The sequence below is a fragment of the Chanodichthys erythropterus genome, chromosome 22 (assembly GCF_024489055.1).
Source record: "Chanodichthys erythropterus isolate Z2021 chromosome 22, ASM2448905v1, whole genome shotgun sequence".
Classification (NCBI taxonomy): domain Eukaryota; kingdom Metazoa; phylum Chordata; class Actinopteri; order Cypriniformes; family Xenocyprididae; genus Chanodichthys; species Chanodichthys erythropterus.
Window position 1 is genome coordinate 9,978,442 of NC_090242.1, and position 17,415 is coordinate 9,995,856.

Genomic DNA, 17,415 nt, shown 5'->3' on the forward strand with positions numbered 1-17,415 from the left:
GTTTACTTGTATCAACAGTTAAACAGGAACTGTTTCCAGGGATGGCACAAAGGTGTGTGACAGTTCAAGAGTCTATTTTAAGTTAAGTGTGCTCAATAATGTGCATTTGATCTTCAGTATGTATTGATTATGTTGTGTGTAAATAAACTACAAACAAAGAAAAACCCATTCTTTTAATCTCCTCATATTCTTTCTTTGGTTTCTCAGTCACATTTACCTTGATAGGCCCATTAGGGGAGGGTCTTTGTGTTCCCAGGTGTGAATCACATCAATATACATGGCCAGTGACACTCCCTTAAATACGGCCATTCTAACACAAAAATTGTCTTGTAAAAAAAAAAAAATCAATATATTATTTTATGTGAATGTGTGGGCATGATGATTTTCACATCATTTTTCTAGTAACACCTTTAGGCTACAAGATCCACTTCTCAAAAGTCTTGTGAACACCTGTTCAGTATGTGTTTTATGGCCTTATATCCGTGACTTAAAAATATTTTTTTACTAACCATGCATAAACATTGTTTTCTCAAAACAAACTTTTATTTTATTGTATTTTATTTTACTTTTATATTATTGTAGCAAAGTTTGTGCTGAATACAGTGTAATCAGACTTTAGCCATGAAAATGTTATAATTAACAGAAATAAGCAAAATTGTCAGGGCATTTCTTCGGTATTAAAAAGGTCTTGTCTTAAATTTAATTTAAAAAAAATGTGCAACAACCCTGTTTGCACTTTCTACTCAATTTTCTTCTTCTTTTTTTTTTTTTTTTACCTCAAAGTAATTTCAGACATGTAAAACCAGTGCATTGTTAATATTTTTGAACTTTATGTACTTTGTGTTTTGTTTATGCTCACCACTCTTACAGTTTTGCCATGTCCACTTATTATATATTACAAATGAGACAACGTGATGCTAAAAATTAATAATCTGTTCATCTTGAATAATCTGTTAAATATCTTTCTCTGTCTGTAGTTTTATTATATGAAAATTCCTGCTTCACAACATTATACTGTGATGTTAAAAACCTTGAGATGGAGACATTCCCTTATCTCTAAATTTCTTGTGAGGAGACAACACCGCATAGAATATAAGATTAAACAGAAAAGCAATATAAAATGAAAAATAACAGGAATATGAATATATATTAAAGTAATGTAGTTAAATTATTATTAAAGTAAATAATTATTAATAATATTTGTATTCATGGAAAACTGCATGTAAATAGATGTGAAATGTGAAGAGGTTTGCTTATGATGTAAACCTCTTATTTCCTACTCTATTATTATTAATCATATTATTATCGGTGCACATTTAAACAGTATTGCCACAATACTGGAGTTTCTAACTTTTATATGATACCTTGAAAAATATCGATATTCAATACCATTTTTGATACTATGAGGAAAAACTGCTACGTAGATATTTTTTAGTATTACCTTGATTCCGTTCTTTTGAACTTTCTATTCATCAAAGAATCTCGAAAAAAAAAAAAAAAATTGTACACGACTGTTTTCAACACTGATAATAATAATAGTTTCTTGAGCAGCAAATCAGCATATTAGAATGATTTCTAAAGGATCATGTGAGACTGAAGATTGGAGTAATGATGGCGTGGACGATTCTGCATTGATGCAGCAATAGACCATAATTGATTATAGCCTACTGACGTTTCTCTGACGTCATTTGTCGCATAAGTGCTTCTCGCGCTAGTGTAAAATGGCGGAGGGAGGTGAATCACAAAAATGAGTAATGAAAAATAAACCCACTATTTTAACTTGTGAGCACGTGCGAGTGTGTGAGTGTGTGCGAGTGTCTGTAAGCGTTATTGTAACTTAAGTACAGTACTTGACAGGTTCATGCACTTTTAGTTTTTACTAGTGTTTATTAGTTCTAAATGCTCCTGTCATATGCTGTGTTCACACTTAAGTTTTGTTTGATTTTAGCTACATTCAGAAAGTGTACTTTCTTAGAGCAGATAAAATAACAATCTGACTGCTTGTATTCATTGACGAAAATGTAGCCATGGGCAGTAATATTGAAAATTGAGGATACAACGCATCGTGATGCATCATGGAACCAAATTGAATCATTGACATGATAATCGAATTGAATCGTGAGACCAGTGGCGATTCAATTGAAATAGAAAACAGTTATTTTAAATGTAATATTTTACTATATTACTGTTTTTACTGCATTTTTGATTAAATAAATGCTGCCTTGGTGAGCAGAAGAAACTTCTTTTAAAAACATAAAAAAAAACTAATGTTTCCAGACTTTCGACTGGTGCTTTAAATGATGCTCATGCCCTCCAAATAGACATCAAATGAGTGTGATTTATATTGCGCCAAGCAAACTTTTTTTCATGAATTTGATGCAGTTGAGGGCAGTAATAACTTTAATTTGGCTTGTTTCTTTTATCAATGTTGCAAACATCTTCATCTCATATTTTTTTAAATAAATAAAACCGAATTGTAAGTACCATGTTCTGTCATCTATTACTCAGTTACTTTTCCTGTTGTTTTAGGCTTTTACCGTGGTATCATTTCAGTATTGGTATTGAGATCATTTAATCGGGTATCGTATCGAAGTAAACATTTTGGTATCATGAAAACACTACTACAGACAAACCTCTCTTGACAACATCACATTCAAGCAACTATCATTACCTGGTGCAGAGATTTACTGCAGTAATATATGGTTGCGTTGCATGACATTAGGTGGATGATTGCAGCCTGCGTAGATTCAGTAGTATGTGATATTCGTCTAATTTGTGAGATGAATCAGGGTTGATTTTCCTGGGAATTTTTTTGTGATTTCCTGTTGTCTTGCTTATAAACAGCCCAAGCTGTCAGTGCTAGTTCAAAAGAGTAATTTTATAAATGAGTAACCAAGGTTTCTGTATGATTATTGAATGAAGAGAGAGATTACAGCAAAAGATTCCCTTACATTTACAGAAGAAATAAATGACTGTAAGGTGTTAAAGTCTTTCTGTCTTACAACTGTGGACAAACAACCTTGATTCATTATACTACTTATTATTTTTTTAACAATTAATTGTAATTATTAAAATAAACAAATTAGCCTGTAAGAAATCTGACTGGCTGGTAGTATTAGGCATCTAGCTAACCAGCATAGACAGTAGTGAAAGTTACAGAAAGTAACAGTTGAGACACTAATCAATTTAACAATGAATAACTATGGCAACTAACGCAGTGGAAACACAGGAAACAGGAACTAAAACACAGGAACTAAAACACAGGCAAAACAAGACAAATGAATATCAAAATAAGAGTCCTTGAAATTAGAGACAGGGAATTGTGACAGAACCCCACCCCCACCCCACTTATTTTTTTTAAATAAGTAAATAAAAAAACCACCAAGGCAGAGCTTAAGGTGCAGGAGACGACCAGGGCAGAGCAGGCGTAGTAGAAGACCACCACAGTGAAGCAGAAGACTACCCCAGTGGAGCAGGCAGAGCAGAAGGCTACTACTGCGGAGCAGAAGCCCACCACGTCAGAGCAAATGGGAGTAAAGACCCTCACGGCGGAACAGAAGGCCACCTCAGCAGAGCAGATGGAACTGAAGACCCCCACAGCACAGCAGATGGTTCTGAAGACAATGGTGGAGCTGGCGGTACTGTCGGTGCTGGATACCATGGCAAAACTGAAGCATAGAGCACAGAGAGATTATTGACGGCCTCAATTGCCATAGCAGGGAGCTCAGCGAGTTCAAAATCAGCTTCCATGGCCATGACAAGATGCTCAGAGAGTTCATAATGGGCTTTTGTGGCTGTAAAAAAGAACAGATAACATAATAACATAAAGTTCATAATCAGTGTCTGTGATCGTGGCTGGGCAGACAGAGATAACAGAGAGGACAGGTAAAACACAGAGTTCAGAGTTCTGAGACCAACAACTTGAGGGCGCTGAGACCACCAGACTTGAGGGCGCTGGACTTGGCATGCCAGCTGCTCGCACTGACCTCAATTATGGATCCATCGCGAGACTCTGGCGTGATAGGTACTGGGGGATTGCAGGATTCCTTGTCCAGTAAATGATGAGCTGTTCAGCATTAAGGCAATGTCAAGGTATTCAACCAGGGAAAACTGGATCTTACCCCCTGGCATCAACGACGGGATTTTTTTTGCTTAGCTGACTGGAGTGGCTCGAAGGGCACTCTCTGTAATGCTGTTGGCTTCAAGGAGAGGTCCCAAGAGAGTACAAAGTGAGAGTGAGGAGGATTTAACCTTCTCGCACCCCTCAGGAACTTGACTTTCAGGTCATGTTTTCCCACAGATTTACCATCTACTGCATTGTGATGTGCCGCAATAGCAGCAACATACACTCTCAGTGTGGAAGGAGACAGCCATCACTCCAGTCTTTCCTGCAGTAAGGAAAGCATGGCTCTGATCGAGCATCTTCGGGGGTCTTCTCAGTGAGAATAACACCACTCAACAAACAGGTTCCACTTCAAGACCCGTGTCATGGAGGGAGACAACCTTCACTCCAGCCCTTTTCAGAAGTTCTCTACTGTGTTGCTGAAGAGGCCAGCCTGGGAGATCGGGGAGTTGAGAAAACGCTATTTGTTGGTCTCCCTCATATCTGCCAGGTTCAGCCAAAGATGCTGTTCCTGGACCACCAGAGTGGATATCATCATCTCCCAAAGAGTGCTCAGTTATTTTCGCCCCTCATAAGGCAAGGTCTGTTGCTGTGCGCAACTCCTGCATTAGCCCCAAGTCTGAACTACCCTCGTGCAGCTCTTAAACTCGCTTGGTTTGATATACCTGCAGGAGAGCCATGGCCTGCAGGGAGGAGGCATCCTGTCCAGCAGCTCTGTAAGCCTTGCCCGTGAAAACGGGCAAAAACTTACAGGCCTTGGAAGGGAGATGCAGATCACCCAACCAGGTGGCAGTGGTCTGCGGACACAATCGCATTGCTACAGCATACTCCACCGAGGGGGATCTCCACGTACCCCTTGACTGACCCATCATCGAGAGTAGTGAGGGAGGAAGTGGCACCAGAGAAAGGTACCTTCCGAGGCCTTGATAACCTCTTCATGCACCTCTGAGAAGAAAGGCATCGGAGCGGGGTGCTGATGGTCAACGCGGGCCGCCCCAAGATACCAGTCATCAAGCCTCAAGCATTCAGGACACGGTGGAGGCCTCGACTTGAACCTGACGCCATCAGCGGCCCAGGAAAAAAAGGCTGTCAGCTCTGGGTCTGACTCGACTAATGCTGCTCTCCCCGAAGGAGGTAACACAGCCGGGTTTTTATCCCCTGAGGACTCTAGTGCAACCTCCGATGCAGCGTTTGACATCAGATCCTCCAATGGAGCCCTGAATGAAACACTTGGTCCCCCATGAGAAGGACCAGCAATCTCATCCAAAAGCTAGATTGGGGTATAGGTGAGGGGACTCCACCGCATCTGAGGTAATCGAGTCTCGACCGCAGCACCGAGATGGTTATCTTCCCACAGTGGGTACATGACTCATCCAAGAAGGCCCCCTCAGTGTGCTTTTAGGCTCTTTTTAAGCTGTATTGGAACAGCAGAAAACTCATTGAAGTCACAACCACCGCTGCAGCACCGGCAAACAAACACCGATGAATGCAGAGCTACTTCCTGACTCGTAGTTTTAGTAACTTGAACAGATGATTGCAGCGGAACAGAAGTGCTCGGCTCTGCTCAGCAAATGTGCTCAGCGAAAAGCTGAATGTGCAATTGCACACGCTCTTCCTTATATACCTGCTTCGCTGGCAGAGCGCGATGCAAATCTCGCAGGCCAATGTCCGTTGTATCATTTAGCTTGCACTCAAAGGTGATTTGGCTCTCAGGCGAGATCCCTATTCGTCAGTTCAGTTCTGATGTAACATCGAACATGACTGACTGAAATGGAACTAAAACACAGGAACTGAACACAGGCAAAACAAGACAAAAGCATATCAAAATAAGAGTCCTTTAAATCAGAGACAGGGAATTGTGACTCGTAATTGCTCTTACAAATATGGTTATGTGCACTTCTCACACGTTTTAATCAGATATGAACGCGGTGTTGCTCAAAATGTGTAAATCACGTTGTGATTGTGCTCTTTCAGGTACAATGTACTAGAATATGGACAATGAATAACTGAAATATAAAGAGTTCAAGATACTGTATTTCATAGTGATGTACCCATTATAATATTATTGAGCCAGGAGATCTGCAAGGACAGTTTTCAAATGTTTTACTGTAAATGTAGATACATGTTTAAATGCTTGAAATGTTAGAATATTTTTGTCTAAACTAAACTTATATAGACTGATATTAGATTCAATTTTATTAAATTTGACAAATTAATATGGCATGAAATACTGACTAAATTAAAAGAATATGTTTTAAAATTAAAAGTAAATGCATTTGTTGACAGCCGGGTTTGTTCTTTACAATGAACAATAAAACGGGTTGCTGTTTGGTTTCGAGTTATGCCTTGCGCTCTCTTGTGGACTGTTGATTTATAATCTGGTGTTCACTGATCTTTTTCTATAACGCAGTGCTTCGTAAACCTGTCCTGGAGACACTGCACAAAATCACTGCAGTTATTGTGATTATGGGCTTCTGAAGCAACAGAATAATTAGGTATTCGTAAATATAGAAGTAAATTTGTAAATATATATATATATATATAATATATATATATATATATATATAGTCGTTATACGCAAACAGTCCTGGGGAAGAAGTAAGCATAAGGCGCATAAGGCGTATTTATGCGTATGGCCCCCGACTACGCCACTGATCACATGTCTTCCTTTTGTCCTCAGTTATGGTTTTACAGTCTTCACTAATGAGCTGATGATCTAAATCAGGTGTGTGATTAGAAAAACATGAGAAATTTAGGGCAAATGTGTGGTGACAGGTTTTAGAAGCACTGGATGTGTAATTTTTCATATTTAATTGAAAATTTCTAATTTATTTTCTCAGCTATGCCAAGGAGGATTAATTGCTCATTTTAAGTATATTGCATACTCTGTTTTCTGCACTTTATAGAGAAAACTCTGAGAGGGGAGAAGATTCATCGCAATGGAGTCAGGGAACGAGTAAAAGAAAGGAGGAAGAGCAGTCCAGAAAAGGACAAATGGAGATCAGACGACAATTCTCTATTCACACAGCTGGGTAAGTGTGTACTTCTCCAGTGAATTATATGTTCCATTTCATTGTCTGTACAGATCTGCCAAAAAAGACTTCTGCTGTCTGAGATGAGCACCTGTTGGAGAAGTGAATGTTTGGGGTGATGGTTAATTCAATTAGATTCATAAACGTTTTTTATATATATAAAATCAGAATGGATCAGTTTGGTTTAGTACACTGACCAGCAGCACAATTCAATTGTGCTTTTAAAATGCATTTTTTAAAATACTTCCTTTAATGTTTCTTAAGCAAGGCAAACTACTTCAGAGTAAATACAGCAGAGGTTCTCAACATTTTTTGGTCTTCATTCTTTACCGCCATGTCATTTTAGGATCTCACAGGTGTAATTTATGTTAGTCAAATTACGTTCTAAAGAAGAACAACAGATTTGATTATTTGGTTATTTAGACATTTTATTGTTGCAATATTTATAACAAATTTTTGGGCAGTATTTTTAGAAAATATGGTGTCTCATTCCATTTTTATGCCGACGACACGCAGATGTATTTACCAATTAGACATTCCACAATTTCAGTTGAGTTATTTCTAGAATGTTTAAAGGACATTAAAAAATGTTTTGCCATCCAATTTTTTATGCTGAATGAGGAAAAGACTGAGGTTATAGTTTTTAGCCACTTAAAGAACTAGACAAAAAAATGTATTAGATTCGAGCCCACTGGCGCCAAATTTGAAAACAGCAGTAAAAGATCTAGGATTCCTAATTGATAATAACCTAAAATTAGATAAGCAAATTAACTCAGTGGTACGGGCATGTTTTTATAATTTGCGTCTTTTAACTAAAGTAAAACAGTTCTTAACAAACTCTGACCTTGAAAGAGTAATTCATGCCTTTATTTTATCACGTTTAGATTTCTGTAATTCTCTGTACTCTGGCATTTCTGCCACATCTTTGTCCCATCTACAATCGGTACAAAATGCTGCGGCAAGGTTACTAAAGAAGGTGAAGAAATATGAACCAATTACCCCTGTGTTGGTTTCCCTAAATTGGCTGCCGGTCCGTTTTAGAATCAAATACAAAATTTTATTGTTCGTGTTTAAATCTTTAACTAATCAGGCACCGTCATACTTGACAAATCTTTTAAATCCATATAATACTCCCAGAACACTACGACCAGGGAACCAAAATTTACTTGTAGTGCCTAGAACAAGGTGCCTATATAAAGGCGATCGGTCATTCGCTGTGATAGGGCCAAGACTCTGGAATGAACTACCTCTGCCGATCAGGTCCGCCAAATCTTTGGAAATATTTAAGAAATTGTTGCACACCTAATGGTGGTAGCATATAATGACTAGAAGTGTTTTTTTTTTTTTTTTTTGGATGTGGTGTTTTATGTTGTGGATGTATGTTTTTATTCTCCTATGTAAAACACTTTGGCGCAACCTTGGTTGCCTTTTAAATTGTGCTATATAAATAAACAGAAAGAAAGAAAGAAAGAAAGAAAGAAAGAAAGAAAGAAAGAAAGAAAGAAAGAAAGAAAGAAAGAAAGAAAGAAAGAAAGAAAGAAAGAAAGAAAGAAAGAGAAAGAAAGAAAGAAAGAAATTCAATGGGATGCCTAAAAGAACTACTCTTTGCAGTACATTTTCTTTGTGGCAGGTTAGAGTTTTAATTGCAATAACATTTTTAACATACACTGCCCTCCAAAAGTTTGGAAACACCCCTGGCTAAGTGTGGTTTTGAACAATATCAGCATAAATACTTATCATTTTTTGGTGCAAATACATTAAAGTAACCTGACATTATCATTGAAGACCAGCAATAATAATTTTCATTTTGATTACAGTGGGTACGGAAAGTATTCAGACCCCCTTAAATTTTTCACTCTTTGTTATATTGCAGCCATTTGCTAAAATCATTTAAGTTCATTTTTTTCCTCATTAATGTACACACAGCACCCCATGTTGACAGAAAAACACAGAATTGTTGACATTTTTGCAGATTTATTAAAAAAAGAAAAACTGAAATATCACATGGTCCTAAGTATTCAGACCCTTTGCTGTGACACTCATATATTTAACTCAGGTGTAGTCCATTTCTTCTGATCATCCTTGAGATGGTTCTACACCTTTATTTGAGTCCAGCTGTGTTTGATTATACTGATTGGACTTTATAAGGAAAGCCACACACCTGTCTATATAAGACCTTACAGCTCACAGTGCATGTCAGAGCAAATGAGAATCATGAGGTCAAAGGAACTGCCTGAAGAGCTCAGAGACAGAATTGTGGCAAGGCACAGATCTGGCCAAGGTTACAAAAACATTTCTGCTGCACTTAAGGTTCCTAAGAGCACAGTGGCCTCCATAATCCTTAAATGGAAGACATTTGGGACGACCAGAACCCTTCCTAGAGCTGGCCGTCTGGCCAAACTGAGCTATCAGGGGAGAAGAGCCTTGGTGAGAGTGGTAAAGAAGAACCCAAAGATCACTGTGGCTGAGCTCCAGAAATGCAGTCGGGAGATGTGAGAAAGTTGTAGAAAGTCAACCATCACTGCAGCCCTCCACCAGTCGGGGCTTTATGGCAGAGTGGCCCGAAGGAAGCCTCTCCTCAGTGCAAGACACATGAAAGCCTGAGATGGTGAGAAATAAGATTCTCTGGTCTGATGAGACCAAGATAGAACTTTTTGGCCTTAATTCTAAGCGGTATGTGTGGAGAAAACCAGGCACTGCTCATCACCTGTCCAATACAGTCACAACAGTGAAGCATGGTGGTGGAAGCATCATGCTGTGGGGGTGTTTTTCAGCTGCAGGGACAGAACGACTGGTTGCAATCGAGGGAAAGATGAATGCGGCGAAGTACAGGGATATCCTGGACGAAAACCTTCTCCAGAGTGCTCAGGACCTCTGTCTTATTGGAAGGTAAACCTTCGGCCCAGTCTATGACCCTAAGCACACAGCTAAAATAACGAAGGGGTGGCTTCACAACAACTCTGTGACTGTTCTTGAATGGCCCAGCCAGAGCCCTGACTTAAACCCAATTGAGCATCTCTGGAGAGACCTAAAATGGCTGTCCACCAACGTTTACCATCCAACCTGACAGAACTGGAGAGGATCTGTAAGGAGGAATGGCAGAGGATCCCCAAATCCAGGTGTGAAAAACTTGTTGCATCTTTCCCAAAAAGACTCATGGCTGTATTAGATCAAAAGGGTGCTTCTACTAAATACTGAGCAAAGGGTCTGAATACTTAGGACCATGTGATATTTCAGTTTTTCTTTTTTAATAAATCTGCAAAAATGTCAACAATTCTGTGTTTTTATGTCAATATGGGGTGCTGTGTGTACATTAATTGGGGGGGGAAATGAACTTAAATGATTTTAGCAAATGCCTGCAATATAACAAAGAGTGAAAAATTTAAGGGGGTCTGAATACTTTCCGTACCCACTGTACATAATAATGGCAATATATACATGTCAAAGTCAGACATGCCCCTTTGCCAGCTGATATGCTGGTTACTGGTTTAAACTTGGCCCAGGTTTGTAAAAGATTTTTGGGTCAGCACACCTTAATAGCTTCAACAATTGATTGCCAATTAAGTTTAGAATACAATGAACCAATTAGAACCCAGTTTAGGTCAGATAGCTGCTAATGGTGGATATTTTGAGGAATTGAAAATTTAAGTTTAATATAAACTGTTTATATAATAAAATATGATTTCGTAGTTTGTGTTGTCCCTTATCAGTGCAAAATTATCACAAATTAAAAAGGATTCATGCCAATATTGTCCAAAACATTTTCATACTTTTGAAGTGATTGCTAGTGTAGTATACTGTTTCAGGAAACATTGTTTTCCTCCTAAACATGCTGTGTCGCAGTGACACAACAGGTCAATGTTTAATGAACATCTCTTCCACAGGTTTCTCCAAATCCTTTCCATTGGACGGCTCACTGTTTGACAGCTGGCTGGCTCAGTCCGTTCACATCACAGCAGATAACATGCTGAGCCAGTGGTCTCTATCCGGAGAGAGCGACGACCCGTCCGCCAGCCTCCTCTCAGACCAGCTCCTGCAGGGCGAGGAGAGCCTGCTCAGCCTGATGATGGACCACTCCATGAAGTCCACCTGGAAAACACCTCAGCTGGGCCGCAAGGCAAGGGGTGGGCCACGCAACCGCAGGAAGTCCGTCTCACTTCCACGGATCGGATCCACAGTTAAAAGCAAGGTTTGGTCTGAGGACCAGCGGCCCAAACGAGGAGAGCGAACGCGCCATCTCCAACACCATCACAACCGCGGCGAGGGCAGGTCGGACCCTCTGCAGCCAGCCATCTCCAAAATGGACTCGTGCCACATTTCTGAGGAGCATGGCTCTTGGGATGGCGGCACTGGGGATACGGAGAGCGGCAAGCGTTCGCAGATGGCCTTACGCCTACGTCTACCTAGACAGGGCAAGTCACGGTCTAAGAGTGAAACGACCCAGGCCTCGCTACAGAACAGCACTGGGAACAGCACATCTGCACCGGACACTGAAACAGACGGCTATTTCTCTGATGCAGAACAGAGTGACAGTGAATTGCGCTCATCCAGCCGAAAGCTGCGCTTGCCCCAACTGCATGCTGGGAAGGAGCAAGTAGTGCGGCGAAGCGTGCTCGCCTCCTAAAACTATTGGTGTCACTCCTAGTGCTGTTTCTGTCATCAGTAGGAGACTCGGTCTCTCTTGACACATCCGTCTCCAGACCTTCTTTTCTTGTTTTATCTGTCAGAGTATATTAGCCAGTCGCCTACATTTATGCAACCATAACCATTTGTGCTTGACAAAACGGCAAGGAACAAGAAAAAGTCTAAATGAACACTTTCGGATGTGTCCTTTTGGGAAGCAATAGGATCTGTCCTGGAGCAGGGACAATGACGTGGGCATTATAACGTCTGTTCAGGTTGTGTTTGTTTTGAATGAACATGTATGTTGTGTGTCTCCAGAGGATGTGGCTACTTTAAAATTATTTACAGAGAAAATATGACGCAAATAAGCACAAATAGCCGTTGGGGAATGTAGCACACGTGTACCTGTCGAATCCACCGCCTCATTCGCTTTGAGTCTAGACATACCAGCATCACGAGCGTGTACGTGTGTGTCTACCAGTGGACAGATCTGAGCACAGTTGGGTCAATCTATCTCAAGTGGTCCAAAAATGGTTGCTTGATCATTTTTATTTTCCTCCAGATTTCCATTAGCCGTAGCTTTTTAACCAGCTTTATTTTTTTTATTTTTTTTACAAATTTTTACAGCCAATAGAGGAGTTGCATTGTGAAAATTCTCAAAATTGAAATGTTCTGCATGTTGCACGATAGATCATTTGGGAGCACAGTTTCGTCACTGCAGTTCTGTACGCAGAAAAAACATCGTCGAAGACGCCCTTTGAAATGAAACGCAGACATTTATGTTTGCAAGCCATTAAATGGACAGACTGGACTGATGAAACCTGTTGCAATTATGCTACTATTAAAGCATGAATTTGATGTAAACAATACATCTACATAATATTCACATATGCACTTCATAGGGGGCAAAATGTATTTTGTAATATACCCTAAACATATGTTTTTGTTTCAAGGAGCTTTAGGAACGTCTTGAGTCAAGATAGTGAAGACAGCAGCTGTGGTCAAACCAAGTAAAATACACTAGAGGTAATACGTAGAGGTAATCCCTCAAAATAAATTACAAATGGTCAGGCAACCTCCACCGGACCACTCGTGATGGTGTGACCCAGTTAAATCTAAATGTGTTTTTTCTTTCGATTTTGGGATCTTTTTGCAAGATTCAAACGTTCTCTTCCACTTGTTTTGGTCCATTTCTTCAGAAAGAACTGTTGTCATTCTCCATTCAAGCGTGCCTTCTGTAGCCCCCCCAAATCAAGCTAATAATCAGCATGTTTTACCATTTTAATACAACGATGGCAATCAGAAATGAAAACCTGCTTGGTCCAAAAAGCTCGTATGAAAGTGTCGAGGCCGTAGATGTTCTAGGTGCCTAGAAAACAGCATCCAGCCAACAATCGATCCTGCTTTAGCAAAGTGCTTTTCTTGAACCAACATCAGTCAGTCAGTTCTTCAGTTGTTTACTGACATTTGTGACGTCTAATGAATCAACTCACAGTGTTAATCTCAGGGTTAAAGAGAAGAAGTGATCGCAATCATCTGAAAAGTTTAAACCTGTACATTCTTTGGCAAAGCTTCACGTGTGTTGAGAGGATCTTCTCACGGTATAATGATGATGAAACACTGAGTTTCTTTTCTTTCTTTCTTTTGTATGATGATGCCAAAGAAAAGTAAGTCAGCATATACTTCGAAGTGGATGTAAACATTGAGTCTGGATCTTCTGAAGATCCCGACCTGCACTGATGTCCACTTGTACACTCCTGGATCGCATCATCAATCGAGCATCGTTCTCATCAGTGATCACATGATGGGCCACAGGAAGTCTGATGCTCTGTCCAGAAATGTTTCGTTTATGAGACAAAATCAACTGATATGTCGCATACGTGATGTGTGTCAATGAGCGGAGAGTGTTTTCTCTCTGCAGACCTGAGGGAACAACTAAGGGTTAGTCCACCCAACAGAGGGTTAGTTCACCTAACAGAGGGTTAGTCCACCCAACAGAGGGTTAGTCCACCCAACAGAGGGTTAGTCCACCCAACAGAGGGTTAGTCCACCCAACAAGGACAGTTCTGTCACCATGTATTCAGTCTCATGTCGTTCCAAACCCGTATCAATGTTCCTTTCCATTTAATGAAGGTAAATGGGTCCAAAAAAAAAGACAGACAAAAGAGTAGTCAGGAGTCCATGCGCCACATTCCAAGTCTTTATTTACTGAAAACCTTCCATTCCACCATAGATCTCCAGTGTGCTGTATTCTAGTCTTCTGATAAACAAGTCTTTGTCATTCTCTGTACCATAGAAGAGTCATACGGGTTTGGAACGTCTCCACGGTGGATGAACGACGACTGAATTTCTTCACTCCTCGTTCTGACTCTTCATTGGCTTAAACCGTGACGGCTGTCTGCTGTATCCATACAGACCACAGACAGCGACCTGTACAGATCTCATATATCTTAGCTGCTTTAATAGGGACTAATCATAGATGCTGGTCATTTGCCGTTCTCTGGTTCAGTATGCACCAAACGCAGACATTGAATACTGTGCCTTTAGTGATCTAGTTTCAGCCACCTGCAAGAGTTCACGCTTCTTTATCATGCTTCGCTGCCGTTCGTGTACCAAAACTATAACATATACTCTACGTAATCTCTGTAAATGTTCAGCTTCTGTGCAATCATTTTCTTCCCACATCGTAACAGGACAAGAATGACAGAGTAGGTCTTGACACTTGTATTTGTTGGCAGATATGTTGTTAGTGAGCTAAACACTTCGACATAAAAGGGGAACTAGTGTTTGCACTTGTTGTTTTTTGACTTTACTGCTGGCTTTGATTCAAAACTGCTGGCTGCTGGTAATCATCAAGACCAACAAGGGGTGTGCGATATTGACAAAAAATGTTTCTGTATTTTCTGCTAACAATAATTAGATGATGTTTTGCTGAGTTGGTTTTTGTCTTGGCTGATTTAGGCCTGACTCACGTAAACACATTCTTCATATTCTTTTTCACCGAAATGAACTCTTCGATTAAAATTTACATTTAAACAGCATCTGAAGTGGCATTAGATGTATTTACACAGACTGTGCAATGCAGTTTAGAGGTGGCATGAATTAATTTACACTGCAGTTGCATGAATAAAGCAATGAGTATAACGTTTAAAAATAAAAATTTTGAAGTATAAATAAGGGCTGCACGATTAATCGGACGATTAGAAAAAAAACATTGACATCGCACTTAAACGATTTGGCTTATCACTGAGCTATGGCTCCAAATGCTAATCCATCTGAAAGCACTGAAAGTTTGAATCGCTTATAATGTGTTTGAAAAAACAAAACGTGTCAAAACATCTTTCCAGACATGAGAAGCATTTATTAACATTTTGTCCAACAAAAGACAACATTTAATAACATGTTTTTACTCCAAACTCACTTCATAACTTCAGTTGAGCATCCTTCTGTGAGATGATGTGGCTTCTTACACAGAATAAGGCAGTCGTGTGTTCATTATCAAAACGTTTCAGTCATGTTTAATCAATCAAAGCGTTTCAATCTCCTGTTTGAGCTACAGCGATAGCATTTACTACTGATCACAGAGCCGTACAGCTCTGACAAGCTGCGCATAAAATAATCACAGCTTTTGCCAAATTGCGTGCGATAAATCGTGCAGCCCTAGTATAAATGTTAAAAATGAAATAATACTTTAATTATGAAACTAAAAACCCCAGTAGGTAGTGGCAAGTCACTGTCTAGATGAGTGAGTCACTGAATCATTCACTCATTGCTCAGAAACTCAAAACGGTTCTGCTTTGGCTTTGTTTAGAACTGTCGTCGTTAGTGAATTAGAGCAAAAACAGACAATAATGTGTCTAAAATGTAACTCATTTAATATAAAATTCTTGTCGGTTGAATTTTATAAAATCAATATCACATTTGCAGTTGTGCTGATATTTGGGAAAACCGCACACTTGCTCATGTGACATTGCTTAACTGTATCGTGATATAAATATAAAAGACAAAAACTTATACAGAGCATTTTTTGCCCCTACATATTTAATTTCGGGGTCATTCTGGCTTCATTCTACTAGGCTACATCACAGTGAAAGAGTTCTCTCAAGATGGGTTTGGATTGTTCAAAGTGAGTGATATACTCCATAATGTCAGCTCACATTGTTAAAACAACAATTAACATCGTAGACGACACATCGCACACCCCTTTTCTTGTGGTTTGAGTGGTCTGTTTTTAAAAAGCAGGCAGTTCGGCCTGAGAGGACACCTTTGTTCTTGCCCTCTCATCCATGGAGTAAAGTTACAGGGAATCTATGATTGGCTCCTTATTGCAAATAGTTGAATCTCAAAGAAATGGCTGAAGAAAAGTCATATTTCATCCACTGAAATAAATTATATTTTGCATAAAGAAAATGAAGCCAATTTTTAGGAACATTAAGGCTCTTTTATTTATTTTTTTCACATACCCCCTTCATCCAAATATCCTTCAGTGTTGTGGTTTACCTCTGGCTGAACCTGTGTGCATGTCTGTACCGAAGCTGCGTTCAGATGTGGGCCAGTTCAGTGATGCTCTGAACTTCTGCAGCGCTTTAGAATCCCATCATGAAAGTCCAACAGCAGCTTTTGCTGTCATATCGAAGTCTGAACTCTCTCCACTGACTTGTTTACTGTTCAGTGAAATCCTAAATTAATGAAATCAGGCAGAGGAGAGGTAAAGCACTAGCAGGCTGTAGTCTATTAAGAATCACTTGTGTCCTGTAAATCTATTGACATCTTCCGCTCGACACGGTTACGATATGATGATATGAATGTTGCAGGGGTTTATCCTTCTATGTTCTTTGTTTCAAAGAATGTTGTGCCATTTGTTTATAGCAGAGAGAACTATTGAACATATTAAAAAAAAAAGAGCTATTTTAAATTATTTTAGTTTTTTTTTTTTTTTTTTTTTTTTGCTATATTTATTTTCTTGTATTGGAAATCTTTATAGAAGGACAAAAGTATTTTTCATCAGTGCAAAAACCTATTTTTCCGTTTTGTACATTTTCCATGTTGAGCAGTCTTTAGAGCAATATAATGTTCATGTGACTGTATGTGCATGCTGTTTGTGATGCCTTAATAACAGCTCCCGTCCCATCATCGCCAGCGCTCGGCTGTGGTCGACCAGTGCAGTCAATAAAGCTGTGCTTTCTGTCTACACGTCTCTGTGTTCTGTGTGGCTACACCATATGTGCAAAACACAAAAGAATACCGCAGTATATCAAAAGCTTTCAGTAAGTTTTTAGTGAGGGGGATTTTACATTAGCTCTTTCTTCAAGCTAAATTACACCAGAAGGTGGCGACAAGTGACTGTCATTCACATGCACATATTTACTAAAATCTGTATACAAATGTTTTCACATAGAAATCATGATTTATTAATAAGTTCACTTTCAATTTTATTTTTACATGACATTTTGGAATTTTATAATAAAATTTAGGACCAACTGAAAGCATACATAGTCTCCAGCATCCCTACATCGGACAGGCAGTTTGGTATTCCTTACTTATGGGTCACACTCAAACTCCCTGGCGGTCAATGTCTGAAGTCAAGTCAAGCTTTATTTCACGAGTTCACACTTGCATATAATCAGATATAATATA

General features: G+C 39.4%; 1 protein-coding gene across 1 annotated transcript in view; it reads left to right on the forward strand.

The window, feature by feature from the left end:
* Positions 1 to 17,231, forward strand: part of jade2 (jade family PHD finger 2) — a 48,776-nt gene extending 31,545 nt beyond the window's left edge. The window contains exons 11-12 of the mRNA XM_067376999.1: positions 7,030 to 7,155; positions 11,040 to 17,231. Coding sequence (XP_067233100.1) covers positions 7,030 to 7,155; positions 11,040 to 11,779 — 866 coding nt within the window. The 3' untranslated portion in view covers positions 11,780 to 17,231. The remainder of the gene's footprint in view (positions 1 to 7,029; positions 7,156 to 11,039) is intronic.
* The last annotated feature ends 184 nt before the right edge of the window (positions 17,232 to 17,415 follow it).